Raw genomic sequence first — 25,625 nt, forward strand, 5'->3', positions numbered from 1 at the left:
TTTTTTCCAGCACAGTTATAGGACCCTTTAGTAACCGCATACGGATATTCATAGTTTTATACTCAAGATAGTAAATCAGTGGTTCCTATTTAGCTCTAACAAAATAAATTCTCTAGTTAGCGCTTTTTACTTTGAGATGTGTTTTTGACCTATAGAGTATTGTAATAACAGTATTATATACTCTTGGGTTTTTGATAACATCTCTTTAAAATCCTTGCATTTCATAAATAGAAAATACAACTTTTTCTTTGATCACATCAATTGGAACATTGAAAGACTTGTCTACTAAACAATTGAAATAGTCGTTTTCCTCCGTGAAGTTAAATTGAAACGTCTCATGCAGATAGGATGAACGTATAAAATACGTTGGAAAATTTTATGGTAATCACATGCACTGTATCCGAGTAGACGCCAGTGACAATGGGGGTATTCCTTACCTAATGTTGTTTTTTGTCTAACCAATAGCTGGCGCTATGCGATGTCAGTCGTGGGAAGTCAAAGGAAAATGGCGGAACACATGGCGGTTAATTTAGGTGAGCAGTGAGTAATTGATATGGTGTCGTTTTGTGGAGCATGATGAGTCGGAAATTACAATGTTTGAGAGGGAATAACACTTACAATAGCTTTTGATTCAAATGCTGATGATCGAGTGTGGTGAAGTGAATGTGCATTTCCTATGTGGTATTACGAGAGATAACCCCGGCGCGGGGCGCTGTAGCCAGACGTGTTGGGGTCGCTGCTGCGGTTAGAGAGATGGTAGCCACAGCACAGTGCCAGTGGACACAGTCCATACGCATGTGTCTTAATTGAGTTGAGGGGAATATACCGTGTCTTGACCATTCATATAATACCTCATACCTGTACGCTGTAGCATACAATGTAAGGAGAAAAAACGATGAGAATGTTTTATGAAGTGGAGAGTGCGAGACCATTTTAAGAAGATGAAGTTGTCTAGGATTTTTCCACTAGAATGGAAGAAAAACTAACGTTACATGTATGATGGGGGGTTGTGTTTCCGGACACTTAACCTCTACTCTTAAGTTCGCGCGTGAAAACTAATCTATTTTACATAGAATATGCACCCTTCTTTACCTCAAAGACTTGATATAGACTCCTCATATACTAGACAACACACTGTAAAAACGGCGTGAGAATTCCTGGGTGCATCATTTTCATTACAGACGCACTTACAATACGCCTCCGGTCTCACAACCTGTCGCTGTCCGGTCCCACAACGCTTGGTCATACATGTAGAGTCAGTGACTTTTTTGGTTTATGAACACTTTGATGAATATGACAATGTCAATGATTGATGGTGGTGATGTGATAAATGTCAGGAGCCTAGGGCCTACATAATTTCCATGATGTTGATGTGGCTGTTACTGGTTACTAACTGACTGACTGCCACTTGCACCCCAACAGCACGTTCTGCGGGGTTAGGACAAGGGGCGGGGTCCGGGGAGCTGTGCACGTACGATACATCAACATGGAGCATATATGCATTGTAACGTTAATAGTATTGTAGTGCACAGCTCCCCTTTGTCCTAACCCTGGGGCGCTGCCACCAAATTTGCGGCTGACATGCAAGTGTACACCTGAATTGATTACTAGCTCTGTTCGTGTTGAGATCTTGCAGGCGCAGGCTTAGCATCAGGTCTATGTTGTGCTACATACATGTAGCTCTCCAGCCTTCCCGGCTTGCGGCTCCCATCGAGCAAACCATATCTATACATTGTATATGTGACCCTGCATCACAAAACCAAGAAAAGTCACCAGACATGGATTTTTGATTACGGAAAGATTCTGTAAGACTAAGAGCAGACTCTTAAGCTTTAAAATGGTGTAAAACTCAATTCAAATGGACTCTCCTAACCTATCTGAATATTGGGAAGACAGCACACACTCTGGAAAAGTGTGAACTGAGAAAAGAGGCTCTGAAGTACAGGGTGTATTCAAGCGCCTCATCTTTACTAAGCCATCCGAGCTGTGCGATGAACAGGACATAACACAGGACGTAAACCACTGGAGCAACAACAATGAAGGGATTGTCAGATTAAACTGAAATTAAGCATGCTCTATTAACACATTCTGTCCATGATTAGTGCCAAAATGTGCAAAGGATATTCAAGAAATGAAAAGGGGCCTCTAAGAAGTACCTGACCACACTACCAAAAAAAAAAAAAAAAAAAAAAAAAGGTTGTAGAAGAACTGCTGAAAACACACTTTACCCTTCATTTTATGATTCCAAACTTGGGAATAATGTAGAAGAAGAACAGCTCTTACAGAAAACATGAAAAACTTAAGATTGACTTGGTTGACCCTTTTCACCCTTTTTGAGTCCTCACATAAAATCAAGGGGTTCGACTTTTTGGTGGTTTTGTGATACACGGTCACATATGATATGTCTACTAGTGAGTACTACTGATTCTCTGTGTTTTGCAGGCTCTAGATTATGGGGACCATACAAGGAGTTATATCACACCATCTCGTTGATTGTCTCAAAGCGCTGCCCAGACCCGTACCAGGAGCTTGAGGCTGTCCTCCGAAAACATAAGCCAGATCTTGTATCTCTCCTGAAGAATCCGGTATGGCCAAGACTCTATTTCTCCCTCAAATTGGCAATATTCAAAACATTTCATTTTGTTTTTGTGCAGATTTTATAACTTAATCTAGTTCCATCTAATCTTTCCTTAGTTATGAGATACACAGCCAAATTCAGGGGTGCCAATTTAAATGTTTTATGACATACAAATGCATGTTGATTTGTATTGATTCATGATACCTTCACTTCAACATTACTTTTGCGGTGACACAAATATGTACAAACAATCCATATATTTTTGAATAATTTTTCTTCTATTTTTCTTCAGATTACTTGAATACGCCAACCAAAAAAAACAAAAAAAAACACACACACAAAACAAACCTTCCAAACCAAGATTCTGGTTGTGACCTCATCTGTCAATCATTGCTAAAGTACTAATATGATTAACAAAAGACATTGGAATGCACCCTCCCCGAGACCGAGCATAACTTGGATGTTCCCTCATCATGTCTTTCGTTAGTCGCTTTGATATCACAGAAATATGCAAGTTATGCTGAGTCGTAAAACCTTTAAACTAAGGCATAATTTACCATTTGCAGATGAAATAAAAACTCAGCATTAGTGCTTCAAAGTAGTTCTTAAATGTGAGTTAGGGGTAAAAACAACCAATGTACAAATTTGAATAAGTATAATCAATGTAATAGATACATGTATTGTTAAATATACAAAATGTGAACAATAGTTATAATAAAAATGTTTCCTGACTAAACCATCTACAGTTATATGGTTTATGGAGAAGAATAGGAATTGATCTCCTTATATTTTAGGTTTAATTGCACAATTTTTATATGGTAGGATGTTTTGTGATACAACTGACCTATATCAAATGTGATATCTTGAACATTTTTTTTTAAATCACTGCTCCCAATGGTAAACAGGACCTGTAGGGGTGATCAGTGAATTTCCACCAGAACTTGATGGGTGAGATCTTATGTTCCAATTGTTCTCTTCAGGCCAAGAATGCCCAGCACAGAGAACAGGTCAAGAAGGCAGATGTGGAGGGCATCGTGGTATTGGGTCAGGCCACGAGTCGTCTCCTGCCCAGGCAACTCATCAAGGAATCTCTCATTGTGAGCGACCTGTTTGACTTGAATGAATATGCTGCAGTTGAACTTCTTCTCGCCGGTAAGTCATCAACATTATGCTGCATGGTTTTCAGATCTTCTTCGGCCCTTTATTGATCATACGTGTCAAAGACTACCTTTGTGCATATATGACAGAAAGAAATTCACAAACCAGCCAGAAATATACAAGACGGCTGTCAGATTGTTCATATGTTTCGTGAGTAAAGTGTTGCCACATCCATTTTTCATTCATTTACCAATGTGATTAGTGTATTTCCGTGAAAAACATATATTACTAGCTTTGTAAGCTAATGATTAATGGTGTGAATAGTTTTTACACTAAGTGTATTGTGAGATACTAAAATCGTAATACTCGTTGGATATTTAGTACAGTGTACTGTGTGTAATGTAAAATAGTACTGTGATGACATGATGCCAGAATAATTTTCATTGTAAAAATAATGGCTATGTTCTTAATGTGATGCCGTATTTCATTTTCACATGTTCTTCAACTAAATCATAAATTTTCAACACAAACTATGCAATGTTTAGCAGGAATAGAAAACAAGATAGTACCAACAAAGCCACAGGGTTGAAATAGACAGTTGTAATCAAGATGTAAAGCACCTCATGATGCCTTGTAGCTATGCTTCATGGAAAAATTGACCACCAAAATGTAAACCAAATCATGTTTGTGCCAAATTTCCCCATTTTACCAGGTGACCAGCAGCAGCCCCATTTCCCAGGGCTGACCCGTGGTCGTGTGGCTGTTGTGCTTTACTACGACGGCCGATGCAGCTTGATCAACGCTCTCCAGCTCCTGATCCAGGCCAGGCAGGGACGGACGTGGACCTTTGACCTGGAAGCAGAAGTGGTTACCCTGGCAACCTCATTTACCAATGACCTTATTTCCGAGGGCCTAGTTAGGAAGGTGCTGGACTTTCTGAAGGAGGTGGACATTAACAAGGAGGTGAATGAATTGGCCAAAGAGAGGACGACCCTAGGTGACTCCACACACAAACATGATGTAAGTTCATAGTAACACATTCCAATACCCATTCTAATATCTTTGCGAGTATATCCTGTTGTATCTAAAACATAAGTCTCAGATGGGCCACAGATTCATCTTCCACCATTTGGAATTTGCTTGCAATATATCGAAAGGCTCTGCCTAAAAGCCTGTCTGGCTGACGCGATTTTCTAGAATGATGAGTTAGTTTGAAGCATTTTGACATCAAAATAGTGAAATAATGAAAATCATTGTAGGGTCAATCCACGTCAAATCAACCATTGGTGTTAACCCGACCCCCTTCAATTTTCTTTAAACTCGCACCAAATGTGCCCCCAAGTGTCTGACGGAAGATTCTACAATATTTTGCCCCAAGGTCAAACGGTTGCTAAGATAATGCCTCCCATAGCATCCAATGCGTGGCCAAACAACCGAGTTTAAATAAAATTTGCTATTTTTGATTGACTGCTGCAGTCAAGTTATATAAGATACATTGCTCATTTTCTGTAAACTTGAAGAACTTTATGATGCTAACATGCACAATATGTTACGGCACGGATCTGACATTCGGTTATTGCGCAAGAGGTCACCGAAAATGGTGTTAAGCGTCAACGTTAATGTTTTTGGGTGCATGTTTGGAAGCTGATAACTTCAAAATTCAATTATCTTAGAACCCAATATTATGCATATATAGAGACTCTCACTTGCTCTACACACCTACCAAAAATCGGCTAAAAAGTATGCTCCGTTTTCTTGAAGGGCGCCCTCAAAGTTGGCTTTTTTCAAAAAGTTGCCAAGTTCAAGGTCACAAATCACCACTCGTCCCATCGAGGAGTGACACCAATTTTTGTGTATTGATAGACAGTTACCTATATTTTCATGGGTTATCAAAAAACTTTTGTAACCGGAATGTTTAATAGCTTTTTTATGCATTCGAAAATAGTCGTAAACACCCAAAAATCGACGTAAATTGACATATAGGGTTTTCAGCATATTTCAAATGGTGATAAATCAGAGATGAAGTGTCAAGACACAATGGTATCTTCTGTGATGATGGTCTGTAACTAGTACCAAAAGGACATACATCACAAATTGTTTTGTCTTATTGGCAATGACCTTGAGAATGCAGCTGAAAATCACAAAAAACAGTAAATTGCTCAATTTTCCGTGACCATAATGGTGCTAAAGTGTGTTTACATCAATTTTTAGTTGTGTGCCATTTCAGTACTCATGGTGACTTTAAGCTGAAAACTGCTAATCATGTTCCATTTCTATTCTATTTCAAGCTACAAATAATATTTGAAGTCATCTCCAGATATTTTGACCTTGACATTGTTCTAAACACAGAGCCAATTCCTTAATATTAGCATTATTCCCAACACATAGTGATTTACAACTTTGCACACCATTTCAAACTTGAATTTCTCTCAGACAGACTGCCTGATCATATTTATATTTACAGTACTGGTAGTCTGTAATGAGCATTTAGAGGATGTAGTATCAACTGATTTGTCTCAAATGACATTGACCTTGAAAATACAGCTGAAAATCATAAAAATCAATAATCGTTCAAAATATTTTGCAATACACATTATTAGAGCCTGGTGTTTACAGTGACTCTGAATTGTGTATGATTTTTATATTGATGATGAGTTACAGCTGATAATTGCAAATTATTTCTTCCTTTTGTTCCATTTTGAGCCAAAAATAATATCAAAAATCATATGACCTTGACATTATTCTAAAAACTGTCATAAATGCCTTTGAGCATAAGAATATATTCACAACACCATAAGATACTGCTCTACAACATTATTTCGAAATTGATTTTCTCATCGACAGAATGCCTAGTGTATGAAATTCAGAACCAGAAATTCGAAGTAAATGACATTATTAGGATGGAAGTAGTCTTGAAATTTGTTCTTTTGGTCATTCTATTTTTATGGCTAAAATGTTAATGGTGATTATGCATCCATTTTCTATAGGCATACAACTTGGATAAATTGGACACTACTGTAAGTGTGTGCACTGAGCATCATAAATCCTCAAAGTACCCATTACAGACTACCTTTATGCAAATATCAACATGACTAGGCATTCTGTCTATGAGAAAATCAATTTTGAAATGTGCTGTAGTGCTCAATGTGTGGTGAATATGCTCATTTTGAGGCATTATGGCTATTCTAAAATAAGGTCAAGGTCAAATGATATGTACATATGACTTTTGATATTATTTGCAGCTCAAGTGGAACAAAAGGGAAAATAATTAGCAATTATAGGCTGTAACACATCATTGATATATAACAATTACACACAATTCAAAGTCGCTGTAAACACCATTTTTAATTAAAGTGTGTATTGCAAATTTGAACGAATATTGATTTTATGATTTTAAGCTGTATTTTCAAGGTCAATGTCTTTGAGACAAATAAGTTGATACTACATCCTCTAAATTCTCATTACAGACTACCAGTACTGTAAATATAAATATGATCAGGCATTCTGTCTGAGAGAAATTCAAGTTTGAAATGGTGTACAAAGTTGTAAATCACTATGTGTTGGGAATAATGCTAATATTATGGAATTTACAGCTGTGTTCAGAACAATGTCAAGGTCAAAATATCTGGAGATGACTTCAAATATTATTTGTAGCTTGAAATAGAATAGAAATGGAACATGGTTAGCAGTTTTCAGCTTAAAGTCACCATGAGTACTGAAATGGCACACAACTAAAAATTGATGTAAACACAATTTAGCACCATTATGGTCACGGAAAATTGAGCAATTTACTGTTGTTTGTGATTTTCAGCTGCATTCTCAAGGTCATTGCCAATAAGACAAAACAATTTGTGATGTATGTCCTTTTGGTACTAGTTACAGACCATCATCACAGAAGATACCATTGTGTCTTGGCACTTCATCTCTGATTTATCACCATTTGAAATTTGCTTAAAACCCTATTATGTCAATTTACGTCGATTTTTGGGTGTTTACGACCATTTTCAAATGCATAAAACAGCTGTTAAACATTCCGGTTACAAAAGTTTTTTGATAACCCATGAAAATATAGGTAACTGTCTATCAATACACAAAAATTGGTGTCACTCCTCGATGGGACGAGTGGTGATTTGTGACCTTGAACTTGGCAACTTTTTGAAAAAAAGCCAACTTTGAGGGCGCCCTTCAAGAAAACGGAGCATACTTTTTGGCCGAATTTTGGTAGGTGTGTAGAGCAAGTGAGAGTCTCTATATATGCATAATATTGGGTTCTAAGCTAATTGAATTTTGAAGTTATCAGCTTCCAAACATGCACCCAAAAACATTAACGTTGACGCTTAACGCCATTTTCGGTGACCTCTTGCACAATAACCGAATGTCAGATTCGTGCCGTAACATATTGTGCATGTTAGCATCATAATGTTCTTCAAGTTTACAGAAAATGAGCAATGTATCTCATCTAACTTGGCTGCAGCAGTCAATCAAAAATAGCAAATTTTATTTAAACTCGGTTATTTGGCCACGCATTGGTTGCTATGGGAGGCCGTATCTTAGCAACCGTTTGACCTTGGGGCAAAATATTGTAGAATCTTCCGTCAGACACTTGGGGGCACATTTGGTGCGAGTTTAAAGAAAATTGAAGGGGGTCGGGTTACAAATTGTCTGAAAATTGGTTGATTTGACGTGGATTGACCCTGTAATCAATTTTGAAAAATCACATAGCAACCACGATCGGGAATGCTCTGAGATTGCAATACTACTGGTGTACCTTTTGTGGTAATATTTCGTATTATCGTCATTACCCAAATGAAGTTGTGTTATCATGGTGTTATTTCACACATTTCTTTTTCATAGATCTTCATTTTAGATCAGAAATCAATAGTTTCTGCAGTCATATGGAAACTATGTTTTACATCTAAACAGGAACGAGCACTGTCCTCTGTTAGTAAAATAAAACAAAAGAGTTTGAAGGAGACTTTATCTCGAACTGAAGGGCCTCCAATTTCTGGAAAAAGTATCTGACAATTGATAGCCTTGCTAAGATATTTTTTCTTTGAATAGCTTGTAATTTGATAGTCAAAATGTAAATAATAATTTTGCTTTTGCTTTTGTTTTGTTATCTGCTCTGCTTTGCAGAGATTTCCCATTGTCAGTCTTAATCTAATTGTTTTTTTCTCCCCTTCCCACACTGGATAGTCGCAAATACAAGAGTTTCTTCGGGGTCTGCGTGTGTCGTTGGCAGACTGCCTGTACTGTCTCGCCTGCCAGACGCCGCTGAATCGCAGAGACACAATCCTCCTCGCGAAACACCTTATGGGACATGTTGAGCTAACGGCTGAAGGTACCCTCGACGAGGCTTCCATTGCACTGCTCATGGCCTTCCTCTACAGCATCGACATCGGCAACATCGAGCAGCGGCCAGAGGACAGGGACGGTGAGCCTGAAAGTTTGTGACCAGGAATCTAGTAAAACACCCACTTTGAAAACATCATAGTATCTTCCTGATGATCAAGTATTTAGTCCCAAGATATATCTCTCTCATTAATTTTTCTGCTTCAGGGAGCATGTACTGAGCGTAAGGACCTAGGCTGAATTTCATACATAAACACGAGATAGACTCTCATAGTGAATAAAGCACATCTATTAAATCAACTGCACCCCTTGACTGTTCAATGCCTAAAGAGTTTTCAACTATTTTTTTTTTTCAGAATTCTTACGTAGTTCACATACAAATGCTGAAATAGAGCTAAATTATATGACAAGCCCACCCCTTGCACGAAGAGATTGGTTTGGAATAAAATGAAGTCAAGGAGAAATTATTGCAGCTACAAGCAGAATTTTCATTCATAGAGCGTGTTTCTACTGGGAACACCTCGCATCGGCTCGCATCACCTAGAATTTTCATCGCTCAGTAGAAACACGCTCATAGATAACAACCCAATAAACAGCTTAGACAACCACCCATATGAATGTCTTTGTGCTTACCATGTCTGAATCATTCATTAATATTTCAGTCCTGGAGAGAAAGCTTCCCATTGTGACTGACAACCAGTACCTACCAGACATCCACAGACTCATGACCTCACAGGATGAGGATCAGTGGAAAGTGGGCGGGATCAAGGGAGTCTTGCAGCTGGCTTGGGCCCTGACGCTACGCAGTGCTGCACAGATACCAGAACTGGCAGGTAGGCTGATACTGGATTTTACACCAGAGTAGGACAGAGTACAAGTTACATGTATTTGCTTTGTTCTTGTAATCTAATCTGGGTCTTAAAACACCTACACCCTGTAGAGACAAATGCACAGTGTTGTTTGATGTTTGGGAAATAGACCTTGTTCCCTCAAAATATGTCAAATTGTTGGGCATGAGAACAGATGAAATTAACCATCATCAAAGCACAAGTATCAACTTATATTGTACAAAATTTTTTGTTGACTCACTTGATCAAGGTAATGAAGAAACTCACATTTCTTTGATGTGATGTAACTGTAGCTGTCATGATAAATGTACATTTAATTTTTCAGTGTTCTTAGTTGAGTGTATTCTACTTGCATGGGCAATCTCTCCAGTCGTCCAGTTTCATGTGGTATAGGAGAAAAAAGTAAAACAGCTTGCCCTTCTCCTTATCAGAATTTAGCACAATGGCTCACATTTGATTTTGTGTGAGATAACATAAAAGACACATTATCCCTGAATGAGGAAGAAAAGGAATATGTGGCATCTGCCATTATGGAGGCCAGTTATTTTGTAGTAAGGTTTGGATGTACAGTCAAACCTGTCTGTAGTGGCCACCCAAGGGAGATGAAGAAAAGAGTGGCTGTTATAGACGAGTGACCACTATAGACAGGTTTTCCCACATTTCTGTGTATCGCATACACATGCATGTATTATCATTGTATACAAGTGCTTGAATGCACTTGTATGCATAAACGTATACTCATGTTTCATGCATTGAACAATGCCATTGTTGATCAAATTGTTCCATGGAGCTTTACTAGCTCCATGTTAATCCAAATGAGCGTGCAAGCAAGCTTTTCATGAGTTCATTACTATTCCTGAATACATGACCGACACCGCTGCAAAGCAAAACATGCTGCATTGTTGACTGTCCTGAGGCTCCATGTCAGCCTATGGCGGCTGTATACAGGTTAAAATTTACCGCAGGAAACAAAATTGGTGGCTGCTATGCATAGGGTCTTTAACGTGGCTTTTCTCTTGGGGGGAGGGGGGATTTTTTAGTGTTCGTATATGGCAGGTGGCCCCTATAGACAGGTAGTCGCTAAGTCTGCATTGTGTAAGTTGGCATGGTTGTGTGTTTTCTCTTACGGCAGGATTCCAAGACCTAGTGGAGGAGGATGAGATCTTAGTGGACAGAGCGATGCAGGCCAACGCCTTCTCCTTCCTCCTCAGATCAGTCGTCTCAAACAAGGTCTTCCATCAAAATGTGAGTGTTGCAAATATTGTGGCTTTTGTAGATTGTTTTTGTCTTCATTAACATGCAACTATTTCTAATCCCTTATCCCTTGTCGGCTGACTATACGACAGTATGGACATTTTGGCGGAGGCTCTGCAGTGCCGTTCTTTCAACTTTCATAGTGAGGTTGTCAGGGCGTCTATTTTGCTCACACCGTCTATTTCATTCTGTGTACATGTCACACTTAACATCATCTACAAATACATTAGACTGAGAGTACTTTACAGGGTGGTATCCACTTGCCTCTTAGGTGGAGTCATTGAATTTCTCAAGTGATGGATCTACATTCCACATCAGTCGAGGTGGCTGCAAGGTTTTTTTTTTTGGGGGGGGGGGGATTTGGTAAACTACGTGTATAAGAGAAAGTGATCACATTGCCTTTGAGAGGATGTCAATCATGGTGTCTTACTGTGATTCCCACTTAATGTAACTTGTGACCAAAAAGACTCTACAGCATATGATCATATGATGTGATGCCCAAATGATGCTAATATTGTAATGCTAGGACAATTTCTCTCTCAATCTCCTCACAGGAATTCTACGTACGGAGGATCCATGGCTTACTCACCGACTTCATCGTCCAAATGCCTCTCAAAGTAAGAACATTCAAAACTTTTTTTTTTCTAATGTCTTCTCTTATCAGTCATCATTAACCTGCTTAAGTTCAAGAGTTTTCCCCTATTTTATGACTTATGAAATAAACTAAGACTAACAGTACTTGGATATTGGTTGTGCTGAATGAAGTAAATGATTGGAAGTTTGAGTATTCTATGTGGCATCAGTTTGTTCATCATCAAATGCAGAAAAAATTACTTGGCAGTTGATTCTTACATAATTCAGTTACTGATTTGTAATGCATTTAGTTGGCTCTTTCCAGACCCCGGCTGCCCAACCTGGTGCACCCATAACTCTCCATTCTGTGTTTTGATTTTGAAAATTGTAATATTGATATTTGTGACTGAAAGCCAAATATAAAATGATAATAATGCATGCCAATGTCAGATGTATCTTCAATTGTCCTGCCAGTGTGAGATAATTTTATGAATTTCCATATCAGTCAAATCTGTGTACAATTTAAGAAAAATTTAGTAGAATTTTAGTAGTTTTTTAGTAGAATTCATGAAAAGTAGGTATGTATCATTCTGTGCCCTTTAGCCAGGACGGTCAATTTTGGCCTTACTATCTTTGATCGCTTTGAATAGTCTCTTCATTTTTGTGAATTTCTGCTCAGGTGAAAGAGATCCGTAACCGTGGTGATGAAGCAGGGAGGCTCATCATGTCTTACGAGAGGGAGGGACTGGAGGTTTCAGCTGACCTGCCTCGCCACTTTGAAGACTTCATGCATCTGGTATTTTCATTATGTTGCCATTGTCTTTATAACCACCATCAGTATTATAAAAAGCTTTAGTATGGATGACTCTGCCTCCATGTGATATATCTGCTATGAGATGTAGGTACACGCTGTATGGTTGAAATTTGAACCACGGATTTAGAGTGTTTGCCATCTGATGGTATAAGAGGAGGGTAACAAAGCAAAAACTTGAAGAAAAAAAAAGTTAGGTCATTTGAGATAAAGACCCTTTCCGTTAACAAGTGTCAATGCAAAGGACTTGAACCTGACTTTATTGGTGACTTGGTCTCTTCTTTATTGTTTATAGAATGTATAGTGTGTATTAAATTCCAAGCTTGCAAGATATTGGTCTTGTAATTATCTCAATTCAATAAGTGTTATTTAGTTGTCATCCAGAGCCAATTTTGCCACACTTTTGAATTGGAATGTTTCTTTATTCATGAATCAATTCTGTCACGAAGCCTAGATATAAACTATAGACCAACTTATTTTCATCACTGTTTTGAAGTATAACAGTGTAAGCATAACTGTTGGATGAATATCTTGTTCATTCTTTGGTAGTGTAGAATGTCTGTCGAGTGGATGTTTAATATTATGTCCTTTTCTGTGTTGTCTAGCTTGGAGTGCTCTATGAGAATGACCCTTTGCAGCTGGAGCTGTCTCTAGACTTCTGGAATCCACCAGAGAGAACGGGCAGCCCTGGAATTGGAGGCGCCTCCTATCTGAGTGTCTATTATCACAAACAATCCCAGAGACAAGTGAGTATTTCTACTTAAAGCCGGGTTGATGGGAAGACAGATAGATAGTGTGTGTGTTTGTATGTTTGTGTAAGTGTGTCAAAGATTAGAATCAGAGCGCCTTCTGTAAAGATGTATTATGTATTTCGATGAATATTTGAACATATATCAGGGCTTGACACAATAAACATTTTTCTTCATGGCCTGTTTTGGTCACTAAAATCTTTGAATTTGAAATATAGGTGGCTCTAAAAAGAAATGAAGTGGCTCGAAATGAAATGAAGTATTGTAAAACGAGGAATTTTCGCGTGCACTTTAATTTCGCGAATTTCGCAAGCGCCAACATTCGCGAAATTAAAATGCACGTGAAAGTCCTTGTTTACACTATATGCATTGAATGCCAGTGGCACTTCGCGAGAATTTCATGCCACAAAAAAGGCTGTCAGCTCCAATTCGCGAAAAATTCATGCCGCGAATATATCATGTTTTACAGTATATAATTTCATTTTGAATTTTAGTTGCCCAATCAGGCCACCAAAGGATAACGTTTTTGGATACTTGGTGGCCCGACATCATATTTTAGTGGCCTGGATCTTTGGGCCACCGCTAATGTCGAGCTGTGCATGTATAGTTTTATCAGGTTGGGAAGTGAAATGAAAAAGAAATTTGTGTCTTGGCAATATTTTCTAATCATGTTGTTATGTATGCCTCCATTCATGGAATGCCCTATGGAAATCATATGCAGAACACGTTTCATCCATTGATTGGTTATTTGCTGCTGTACTTCGATTGTTTCATCATGTTTATTTGTTTGATGATGTGGTACATGGTGTTATTGATGTTGTTTGTGGATAAAAGATAATAAATGGGGCCCTACTAAAAAATAATTTGCCCCAGACAATACTGAGATTTAATAAAGCAATATTATAAGCAGCTCAAATGTTATTGTTATTTAAGTTATTATGTTGCTATGTTATTTAAATTATATATCACCTTATTATCAATTATTGTTTTGTCCTTTGTCTTACTACTACCAGGTGAGTCTCTTCAAGTTTGTGAGGATGGCAGGTGATCTCCTCCCACCCTCCCTCTACATCCCCTACCTCCACCTACTGACTGGCCTAGCCAACGGTCCACAGAGTGCTCATCAGTGCTTCAACCTGCTCAAGGCCAATGGGATGGGTGCAGGTAGGTCCTATCTCAGCTCCAACTTGACATAACCTGAAGGGTTGTACAGCTCAGAATTTAATTGGTTCTTGATGCTGATCTTGGCCCAATACTGTAGCATATTCCGGTCAATTCAAGGAGTGAAAGTGATTGTAAAGATGCAAGCTTGTGGTGGTGCTGTAAATACATTAATGTGGTGACCACCTTATATCTGTCTGCAGTGCTCAGAGTTTTCCAGTTGCTGGATTTACTCTACATTTCTGGTGTGATCCATGTCAGAAGTTGTAAAGGTAAAGGTAAAACATACTTTCTGTATGCCAGCAGAAACTGTTAATTTTTGCTCTAAAATTGACACATATGCATAAGAGATGTGTGCAATAACACTGTGATAAGGTGATTTCACTTGGATAAAAAAAAAATCAAAAATCAAAATATTAGCATGCAGACAATATTGCAATCGGGAGACATTTCATGAAGGAACTTGTCAGATAGAATATCTGACAAGTCAATTCTATCCGACAAGTTTTGAGAAATTCTTTAGTCTGATTGGCTGATTTCTCTGAACTTGTCAGATATGATTGACTTGTCGGACATTTTATCCAACAAGTTCCTTCATGAAATGCCCCCCCCGATAACATTTCTGATTGTGGTTCCTAGGCAAGGTTTTGTAATCGATCATCGATAGTCGACAAATCAGACCATAGCAGTAGCAGTTGTTCTTCCGCACTAGAGTGAATCACAATCAGCTTGTCTAGAAATACAGTTGCTGAGGCACAATCAATCATCACATAATATTCTGCCTATCCACTTCTAAATTGGGAGAGCTCTTCAGGAAGAAAAGTTGTGTGCATGCAATCAAAATGATTTCACTCTCTTGATCTCAAAACGCTCCCAATCAAGTCATTATCTTGGCAAATCGTATCAGCCAGACAAGTTTCTTGGTAGACCCTTTCCATGTATTGCAAGCAAATTGCAGATGGTTGAAGATGAATTTTGAGCATTTCTTAAAACTATGTTTTTCCTTTGATCATGAGTAACCAATGTGTGATCTGTGACTTTATTTTCCCTCTCAGCAGGAGGCAGTGTGGGCAGTGTGTCTTGGGATCACTTCTTTCTCTCCCTCAATCGCTACTACTCGTCCCTCAGACAGGAGGTCAGGTTGCCCTCCCCATTCCAGGAATTGGGCCAGACCGCCCAGGCCTACAGACTGGGCTCCAAAGGGATCACTCCACATGAGCTGGAGGGGTTGATCAATGTTCTCAAGCTGGTGCAAGCAGTGGCCAGAAAGGTTGGAATTCCCTTCACAGTGTAGAAATTTCTAAAGGGATGATGACATGACTCCATTAGCTGTTTTTTTTATTGTCAAAATTCATCGTAATGCAGCAGCAAAATGAATTCAGCTGCTATGTGAGTTGCATTTCAGAGTATTGTAAACTTCCTCTAAACTGCCTGTTGACACCACTCTTAATCGAACATGTATGTCTATAATCTTGTCTAGAATGTGAAGTGCAACCTGGACATATTCGTATAGCAACGATAGACTTTGCAGGGACATTGGAATATATGTATAAGTTTAATGTACTACTCAGCAATAAACTTGATCATGTGATATTGGAATATCAAGTTTATTTGTGTGTTTTTCTGTTAAGCTCCCTTTGAAGAAAATATGTGTGGTGTCAAATAATACCAAAAGAGGGAACAATATGTTACAAGCAATGAATAGAATGATTTTTTGTATGCTGAACAAGTCAAAGGACTGAAGGATAGTTATGGTGCATACCATGTACCTTGATATATGTTTAGATATTTTTACCATTTCTATACTCTTTGAAGAAGGGCTATGTGACATTTTGTTTTTGATTCATACTTTATATATCATTCTACCATTTAAGAAAGTTTCAAAGACCTATTTCATTAATGTCATAGATTTAGTTTATTTGTGCTCAAAATAGCAATTTATATGTGCATGTCAGTAATGTTGCAGGTATTATTGTGTCTGTTGATGTAGGTATATTTGTAGTTAAGTATTCATAGTCAAGTTATGTAATTTTAACTACTAATTTTAAAGCTCTATGAAACTTTTTATTAAGTATTTAGTGCTATGTAGATAACCATGTTATTGTTATTATTATTATTGTTATTATTGTAATTATTATTGTTATTATTAGATATCGTTTTTCCCAGTCTACTTTCTTCCATCTACCCCTTTGCCCAATTTCAAATTTATTCTTTACTTATTTCACAAGCATTACAAAACATTCTCTGCGTGTGACCTCCCCCCTTTACCCAGGATGAGGAAGCGAGGCTTGCCATGGTTGAGAACCAGTCCTGGTTACCCTCTGTCCTCCTATTTGGCCTCATAACCTGTAGCATCCCTCCAGTCCTGAAGGGAGAGTGCCTCAAGACGCTGGCTGTCTTTTCCCAGTCTCCCGAGATTGCCGCCACCCTCTGGCAGTCTTTGGAGGTGTCTCAGGTATTCTATTGATTGATATTCATCGATTTTTATTTGATACATGTAGCTGTCAGCTTTTTTTGTGCCAACGTACTCATGGTGGCATGGTGCCATGTGAGCCATACTCAAATGATGGCAAGAACTAAGTTGACCATACTCGGTTCCAAATGATTGAATTGTTGCGTCAAGTGGTTTTTGTTGGAACTTGGTAACAAACTGCACTTTATTGACCTAAATAAGCACCATCTATTCATCCGGAATCCAACCTAAGTGTGTGTGATTTTTTACATCATTACTACTACTAAAACACTATATAATTGGTATTTATTTTCATCAATTAGGGGCAATTTGTCAACCAGTTGCATGCTTAGATTGTTGTGAAAACAAATCTGTATATAGTAATATATGCTGTATCCAGCAGTCTTCTTGTGTTTGCGGTGCCATGATTTTCAACAGTAGAAAACACATGTCATGTGAGATGCAGATTACTACTTTTAATTCTTTGTTGTATAGTTTCTGTGGTGATATAAAAGTATCCACTTTTCTTGTGCAAAGAAAGTACCTGGTAATAAACATAAGAGTGGCTTTTTGAATATTCATAAGATTTTTCATTTCCTATGCATTGTTCTCAAAAGAATTTGGCCATTATTTTTGTAATCAGGTATTGATACTTTCATTAAAGCAGGGTCCTAGACTTAAAAAGACTGCTTCTTTATGATTACACCTGACATTGATTGATTGATACATTAATTGATTGGAATCTTGCCAGGTGATACCCACAGTCCATCAGGCTGGCAACCCGCCAGCCGGCATTCTCCTGGAGCTAGAGGAGATTGAGTCCAACAATGAGGAGTACCCCCTGACTCGGGGCTTCCTCACTCTTCTGGATGCCCTGACAGACATCCCGGTCCCCATCATGCTTGGAGTGGGATATCGGCCCCCAGGATTTGACCCCTACCTGGCATTCCTCAGGGATTCTGTCTTCCTCAAGTTCCAGTCGAGAGCATACAGAGACCCAGCAGAAAAAGTGAGCAGGCATCCCCTTCTGTATCATATCTTTTTCAAGTCAGAGTAAAACTTGGCATATATGACTTTAGAATGCAGACTTATGGACCAGCCAAACTTCTCATGCATAACAGTAGTTTACAAGTGTAAGTATATTTCTCTGCATAGACACTTTGTCTCAACATTGTGAGATATATTGATTCTCAAATCACAATTTGACCTATGTATTGGCAGCAGAGACTATACTATGCTGAGGTATTTAACTATTTTCGATTTGCATCTTCTTCATTCAGGCATGTTCATTTCCTGTGCTTGTCCAGGGCTGTGTTTATAACTTATCTTATAATAGCATAGAAATTGCGTGATCATTGTTCTTGGCATGTAGAATACATGTTACTGAGGTTAGATGCAGTGAATTCAAATCTGTTCATGCGGTCTTCTTAAGTTTGTGATTTTCCTCATCATTAAGAGATTTCCATTTGACTTCACCAAAAAAAGAAATTATAAAGACTTGCCCCGCTGTGTCTTCATCAGATGAATATTTCAGGAATAAGCAACATACTCTCTAGCTTTGGAATGCAACTTCCATCAGGTTCACTGAATACAGATGATTATGTCTTTCATGACTCGTACCAATGGCACATTATAAATCTAGTATATTTCCTTAAGATCCTGTAGCGTGGGGAGACATTGATGGCTGATTGAATTGACCTTCATTCGCTATCCACTGGGGTACACTTAAATACTTCTCATAGCGCACATCAGTGACTTAAGTGCATTGGAATATAAACTCACTGGTAACGGTCTACTCTGGTCAAGATTCTTAAACTGTGTTTGTATTACATAGAGATCTGCAGTGATAAAGCTGTACACAGTTCGATACAGGAATTGACAATTCTCAAAGAAATGTACATCTGAGCTGAGCCAGTCTTCCCTTTTCATAGTATCCCCTTGAAGGTCTTTAAGTGTGATAAACTGTCCTGAAAGTTGTTGTAGAAGTCTCATGTGTGATGATTCTTAATTTTAAAAAGGAAGCTGAGTATGACTGCGAAGTTCCTGCAGCATCTATTTTCTTAAAAGGAAAAAAAAAAGTTATTGTTCCAAAGTGTTTGCATCGATATGTTATGTTGGAGGCATAAAATACTTTAAGGTCCTTGCTAGTATCAAGTCATCTTGAACTGTGCACATTTTTATGCAAACTCAGTGGGAGGTTGCCGCCATGGTAACCAAGATCTTGGCCAAGCTCCTGGCCAAGCATGAGCCACAGCCCGAGGACTTCCTGGACCAGCTTGTGGAGCTCCAGGGTGGTGGGACGGCCGTGGCCAACAAGTCTCCGGGACACCACCTCTTGGTCCACATGCTGAACGACAGCTCCATGCTGCAGCTGGTAAGATGCATTGTTGCCGAGTTTCCCTGATTCTGCAGGTGGCTCCTGAAAACAATTTCCAATGTTGAGGTCGAGTTGGGAGTTTTCTTTAATTTGTCTCCCTCTACAAATGAAATTTGCAAGATCGCAACTGCTGATCTATAATGTTAACAAACATGTTGGAAAAACAGAACCACGGGACTGTCATCTACTACTTTCTGAGCAGCGATACTACCACCAGGCTATCCCTGGTTGCTGGCAGTGACACAATGAACTTGGAACAAATACCTTAGCTCCGAAAGGGAGAAATTGAAGAAAACTCACACCTCAACCTTCACCCCTCTGCTTAATAGTCTCTTGCTTTAACTTCCGTTGTCTCTTCATGTCCTGACAAGAGTGACCCTGCATTACAAAACCCCCAAAAAGTTGCCAGACATGGATTTTAAGTGAAGGGCAGATTCTGAAAGAGAAGACTCCAAGTTTTATAATGATGTATAACTCAATATGAATGCTCTTTCATAACCTGTCGAAATAAATGAAAAGAAAGTACACACTCTTGAAAAGTGTTTTTTTGAGAGAAAAGAGGCTGTGAAGTTTAGGATATATTCAAATGTTTAATCTGACCAAGCCGTGCTCTATGCAATGAATGGGACAAACACCAGGATGTAAATCCCTGTAGCAATCACAATGAAGGAATAATTACTGCAAAACACGATGTACTTGCAGCATAAAATTTTCACAAAGTGGTGCCGGTCTTTTTCGCGTGCATTGTAATTTCGCGAATCTTGACTCTCACGAAATTCACAAAATTAAACTTCACACGAACATTCCTTGTTATACAGTAGAATAAGCTGAAATTGTGCATACTCTATTACATTTCATGCCTAATACCAACCTTTCAAAGCAGTAGCATAATCCTTTCAAAATTTCTTAGCATTGAAGGTGGAGAGTGTGAATTACAAGGGTTTTTGAGGAAATGAAAAGGGGCCTCTGAGCCGTACCTAATCACACTACTCTACAAAACAAGACCAGTGTTCTAGAAAAACTGCAAAAACACAGTTTCCCATCCATATTATTATCTTAAACTTTAGAATGAATAGTAGAAGAGTTGCTCTTTCAAAAAATTACAAAGGAATTAAAGATTGACTTGGTCGACCCATTTCACCTTGTTTGAGTCTTCACATAAAATCAGGGTGTGCAGTTTTTTGTTGGGTTTGTGATGCATGGTCACGTATCCTGCACACAGTTTTTAAATCAAATTCATCTTGTCATTTGTGTTGTCAGATTCTGAGTATTCTGGACCAGTCAACCAAGCTCCTGTCCAAGTACAAAACTTTCCCTGGTAAAAGAGGCCATGGAGGACTGCGCCCTCGCTTGTCTGACGATGCTGGATCTGTCCTTGGAGAAGCAAGACGGGTTCCTGGACCTGCTGAGAAACCAGGCTCTGGTCTGATGGTGACACCACTGGACCAGTTCCTGATCTTAGAAGAGCAATGCCACAAAACTGTAGGTATGATTTTCATTTTCATGACTTCAAACTATCAAAGAAGTCACTTCGTGATGAATAGATCATACAGTGGATTTCAGTTTTATGATGAAAATATTACATTGATGTCTATCTTACATGATTTCTATGATGACATCTTACTTTTATTTCAATTTTTTTTTTTAATGAGAAGTGGATAATAGACTTGGAACTTGAACTTTAGTTCCAACATTTTCCCACAATGCACTGTTTTGTTTTGGGCCTCATACTGGCAGCACTATTCTTAGTTTAAATACAAAAATGGAATTATTCTCATATAACCTCCATGAGGGATAGCTGATATAGATTTCAATACTTGTATACAATGACTGCTAACACTAACATGGTTTTATTTTTTTTCTCCTAAACAAATGTAGCTAGCTATGCAGTGTCTAATCTGAATTTCTGAATAGTAGCCACTTTCGTGATTTTTCCAATATGTCTTTGTATTGTCTTGACTGTAGCACTTACATGTATTGTTGTACAATGTATCTGGCAGACACAATTAACTTCGATTTATCACTTGCCCTGTTCTTTCACTAATTTTAAGTATTCATCCAAACATACAATAGTGAACAGGTGTGGTTAATCAAGCCTTCTAGTGTAAGGTTAGGAAAACAGGACAATAGTGTATCAAAACCTTGTTTGTACTATGTATTATGTTGTACCTCTTGGCCTAAAGGTTTGTCAGCTTCAATGTGGCTCTACCAAAGCATGCCCTGGCTGCTGTCAAGGTGCTATACAGGATGGTCCGGTCATCAAATGTCCAGCCTGAAATCGTCAACCTCTTTTCCATCAACAAGGTAAAGCTGGTATTTTATCAAAGTGGCTTGAAGCAATCGTTTTAGCTGATTTGCAGCAAACCCTTTTCTTTGCTAGAATACATACCTTGCGATTTGTTACAGGGTGTTGACTCAAGATTGTACTGCACTATCACATGGGCATTGCCCTTTCATGTTCCTTATTTGTTACCTGAATTGTTTCGCAAGAAATGATATCTGTATTTCGTTTGTGTTGCAGTTCTAATATCAAATGTTCCAAACAATTCATTGAAGGAAAGGAGTATGTTGTTTGTCTATCTGTCTGTGCTCACGTATATTTACTGTAGAATATGTTTTATTTGTGAGTTTGTCTGTTGTACCAGTAGATACCCATTTTTGTTTGTTTTTAACTGCTCCATTCCCTGAAAAAAATTACTGGACCATCAGAGATTCTTACTGGTCCTCGATTGTCGACCAGTGCCAGTGTGCAGTGCTGCAAGTGTATATATAAAATAAACAAAGACAGAGGCTTCTTCTTCAACAACACTTGATAGCTCATGTGCTACTGAACATGTTATCCTTATTGCAAAGAAGAAAAGAGAGGGAAAAAAACATGTTAGCTAGAGAGGCAGTGTTTTACCTGGTTTCCATGGTGCATATGGAAACAGTACTCCCTTTAAAGACTGACAAATTTCGATTGTACCTCTGTGAAATTCTCTCCCTTCTAGGAGTCTAGGCATCTCCTGCATGGCTTTGTGGAATGCCTGGAGGTTGAGGATCTGGAGGAAGTGGACCAAGGAGGCTTCCAGGATGAAGAGATTGGTAGGTAATGGTTCCTACATCTAATCTGTCACTGTTTTGTTGATGTTTTTGCAATATTTATGCTTGTAGGGGTCTGCCATGTGGTTCAATGACATTTGCTCCTGAAGCAATTGTTCCCATGAAATATCTGCATGCTAAGCCAAACATAAATTCTATCCACAAACATAATCCTAACCCTAATCCTAATCCTTACCCTAACCCTAAGTTCTTAGAGATAATAAGACTGGAGCTATTGTCACAGGAGCAAATGTTGTGTCACCCTGCCCTGAACTGGTACAGGATATGTTATATTCTCCTCGTCTATTTATCTGTCTGAGCTGTCTATCCATTCCGTTGATGTGTGCCCCAAACTCTTTGCTTGTTGTTTTTCTCAACATTCTTTGTTATGGTATTGGTAACATAAGGCTATCCATTGTATTCTAGCTTGTTGCATGCTGGACATAAGCTCCAATCAAAATGTCAGTAATTGGAGGGGTTTGGTTGTGTAAAGAAGTGTGTGAAATAAATGTTCATTTTCATTTGAATGTTATTGTATACTTGAGAATGAGAATACCATCGCATGAAGTCATAGAAACACTGAAATCATTTCCTCAATGTGGTCGCTGTGAAAGTATGGATTTTTTTTTTTAATGGAGACAAGATATGATTAAAAGGTAGTTCATTAAGTATTTGAATCTAGATATTGGGCATATATATCCTCAAGAGCAAAGATGTGTGTAATGACAAATTCATCATCTTTCCTTTCCAGATGATGGATCAGACGAAAACAGCCGAATTCACAGCCAGACCCGTCTCTACGTGATGCGACTGCTGCTGTTCTCCCTCTCTCAGACGGGACCCAATCTGGCCCACTACCTCCTGGGATTCAACCTCAGGAAACCTGTCAGCAAGACTGAGCTGCAGGATCCAGGTATGTATATTGTTCATCCACGTGCCTTGTTCCACACCTTATTTGTGTATGCTTTCATGCTGATGTGGCATGTCCTTGGGGAAACAGAAGAAGAGATGTTACAGTGGAATTCAAGTAGACTCATGCTTTACAAGTTACTGTCCTTTATTCACCAATATCTTTACCCTTTTACATGCTTTATTTACAAGTTTGCATGGTTGTTTTGAAACTAATTTTCAGTGGATACCAATGATATTCCTCTTAGCCTTTTCCTATGTTTGTCACCTTTTTGTAAGACCTTCACATTGGTAGTTGTCGGTAGGTTTTTGTAATTGAAAGAAAGGTACTGTATATGCCATATATTTAGCGAGTCTAAATTTTCGCGGGACGAGACCTCCCGACGATTTCGCAAGTGGTTAAATTGGCGATCGTGGAGTCCTGTACTGAACGGAGCAATGTTTACACGTGCGTCACATTCATATCGGGATCAGAGTCAATATTTTCGCGCGTCTTAAATTTCGCGAATAGCAGCTGACTCGCGAAATTCGCGAAAGTAAAAACCTCGCGTAATATTCGGCGTATACAGTAAATGAGGGGATGGGGTAAGTAAATGCATAGCAAGTTAGGTGGATACGTGAAGGATTTGCGATTCAATGATTTTGAACATCACGTTGACCATTATGGAATTGTGGTATTTCGTGATTTATGTGTGATCAGAGATAGTTAAGAAACCTTTGTAGTCTTTTGACTGCTGGAGGTCCCAGCGTGATGCCAGAGTGACAGCGAATGCATTCTTGATCCAAACAGGCGTGCTTGGTTCACCCCGCACCTGTCTTCACTCCGTCCTGGCTGTCTTGGAGCGAGGTCTCACCATGCGCACCGGTCCCTCAGCCATCCACAACACCCCCCAACTCGCTGAGCTGGCGTACGAACTCATCTACAGACTGTGCGCCAACCGAGAAACCAGTGCGCCTGTGATGAGATATCTCAGAACCACCCAAGATTTCTTCTTCAAACACCTCCGACATGCTCCATTTGTGAATAGGCCAGGAGGTGAGGATCTATCAAAATCGAGTAAAGTACTTCCCAGTTTGCATTCCCGTATATCATTTTTCTTGTGACTAAGAAAAAAGGAAGAGAAGGTAATCTAATGAAAAGTTGAAAGGTACTTTGGGTTTTAATGCATGAAAACAAAACACCTGTGCAATCTTAATTATGTGTGAAGGGCAAGTTTAATGTTTTGGCAATGCTGGATTTCCTATGAGAAATTTGTCTTTCACAGGGCCCTGGAGGAAAAAGCACTCCCGACAAATCCTGCTCTAGAGACCAAAACAAGCTGCTGTTTTCTCGTTCAGTTAAGAGCTGTTCAGATATATACAAATTGTATCTAACAAGCCTTTTTCATATTACACACACACACACACACACACACACAAAAGTCTCTTTCAAATATAAGTTGAGAGCACACCCCTGACTCTCATTAAAAGCTGCCTCCTTTACCATGCTCAAGCAGTAACAAAAAGATTTGATACTTTCCATTTTTGTTGTTTTGTTCTCGCTCTGCCAGAAAAACACTGATGAGCGACTCCTCCTCAAACCAGGAGGCGTGGCTGCTGAAAAGCTGTTGCCATAGAGCTGAGGACTGGACCACGGTCAATCGTCAACGTTCCCACAGCCCAGCGGCTACTAAGGCTCCTTTTGGAGGACACACCAGCTGTGGTCCAATGATGACGGTATGGACGGTCCCATCGTTACCCCCATTCAGGCTTACAAAGTCAATGCTTCTCCGACGCTTTTTCTGCTTCCAAAACTGGCCTTGTGAATACTCTCAAGGTTTTGAGTCTCCAACCATTTAAAAGAAACTCCAGTGAAGTTTGCTCATTTTCATGTTAAAGTGTTTTTCACCATTATTGTGCCCTCAGCCATGAAGTGTTTGCCATTGACATTATTTTTAATGACCTTTCAATGTGTAGTGGCCAGTAAATGTACAATGGCTATTCTTGGGGAGTCATTATGAAAAGTACAGGAAAAAACCTCAGGTTGGCAAGCAGTGAAACAAATGGCCTCTGATTACAATTAGTGCACTCAGGGATGAAAAATGAAAGTCATTTTTCTAAACCATAGTTTTGAAGCAGAAAAAGAAAAAGAAAAACCTACAGAATTTTCCGGATCATACTTATTCATATGACACAGATACAAATCTCCACAGACATCACCTACAAGTATGCTTTAGAAACTGTGTCAGGATTGATATTTTTTAGGACTTTATCCATACTGTTTCAGTTTAGTGAAGCATTTATTATGAATGGTGTTTTCAGAATTTTTGATTTTGCATTTGATGGTAAAATATGTCGAGTCAGACATAGCAGTAGAGCAGTAATTGTCACTGTAATGCCATC

The 25,625-nt window shown here is 38.8% G+C and overlaps 1 protein-coding gene across 1 annotated transcript in view; it reads left to right on the forward strand.

Moving 5' to 3' along the window:
- Positions 1-505: 505 nt before the first annotated feature.
- Positions 506-25,625, forward strand: part of LOC139735354 (nuclear pore complex protein Nup205-like) — a 41,322-nt gene continuing 16,202 nt past the window's right edge. Inside the window, exons 1-21 of the mRNA XM_071646100.1 lie at positions 506-533; positions 2,443-2,585; positions 3,559-3,730; positions 4,389-4,696; positions 8,873-9,110; positions 9,691-9,861; positions 11,009-11,121; positions 11,685-11,747; positions 12,383-12,499; positions 13,120-13,260; positions 14,277-14,427; positions 15,483-15,694; positions 16,697-16,879; positions 17,628-17,885; positions 19,068-19,250; positions 20,514-20,719; positions 21,437-21,557; positions 22,244-22,337; positions 23,086-23,247; positions 24,034-24,172; positions 24,794-24,959. Of these exons, the coding sequence (XP_071502201.1) occupies positions 506-533; positions 2,443-2,585; positions 3,559-3,730; positions 4,389-4,696; positions 8,873-9,110; positions 9,691-9,861; positions 11,009-11,121; positions 11,685-11,747; positions 12,383-12,499; positions 13,120-13,260; positions 14,277-14,427; positions 15,483-15,694; positions 16,697-16,879; positions 17,628-17,885; positions 19,068-19,250; positions 20,514-20,719; positions 21,437-21,557; positions 22,244-22,337; positions 23,086-23,247; positions 24,034-24,172; positions 24,794-24,959 (3,369 nt within the window). The remainder of the gene's footprint in view (positions 534-2,442; positions 2,586-3,558; positions 3,731-4,388; positions 4,697-8,872; positions 9,111-9,690; positions 9,862-11,008; positions 11,122-11,684; positions 11,748-12,382; positions 12,500-13,119; positions 13,261-14,276; positions 14,428-15,482; positions 15,695-16,696; positions 16,880-17,627; positions 17,886-19,067; positions 19,251-20,513; positions 20,720-21,436; positions 21,558-22,243; positions 22,338-23,085; positions 23,248-24,033; positions 24,173-24,793; positions 24,960-25,625) is intronic.

The sequence above is a fragment of the Diadema antillarum genome, unplaced genomic scaffold, assembly GCF_040938485.1.
Source record: "Diadema antillarum isolate AM-2024a unplaced genomic scaffold, OU_Dant_1.0 seq00000570_RagTag, whole genome shotgun sequence".
Classification (NCBI taxonomy): domain Eukaryota; kingdom Metazoa; phylum Echinodermata; class Echinoidea; order Diadematoida; family Diadematidae; genus Diadema; species Diadema antillarum.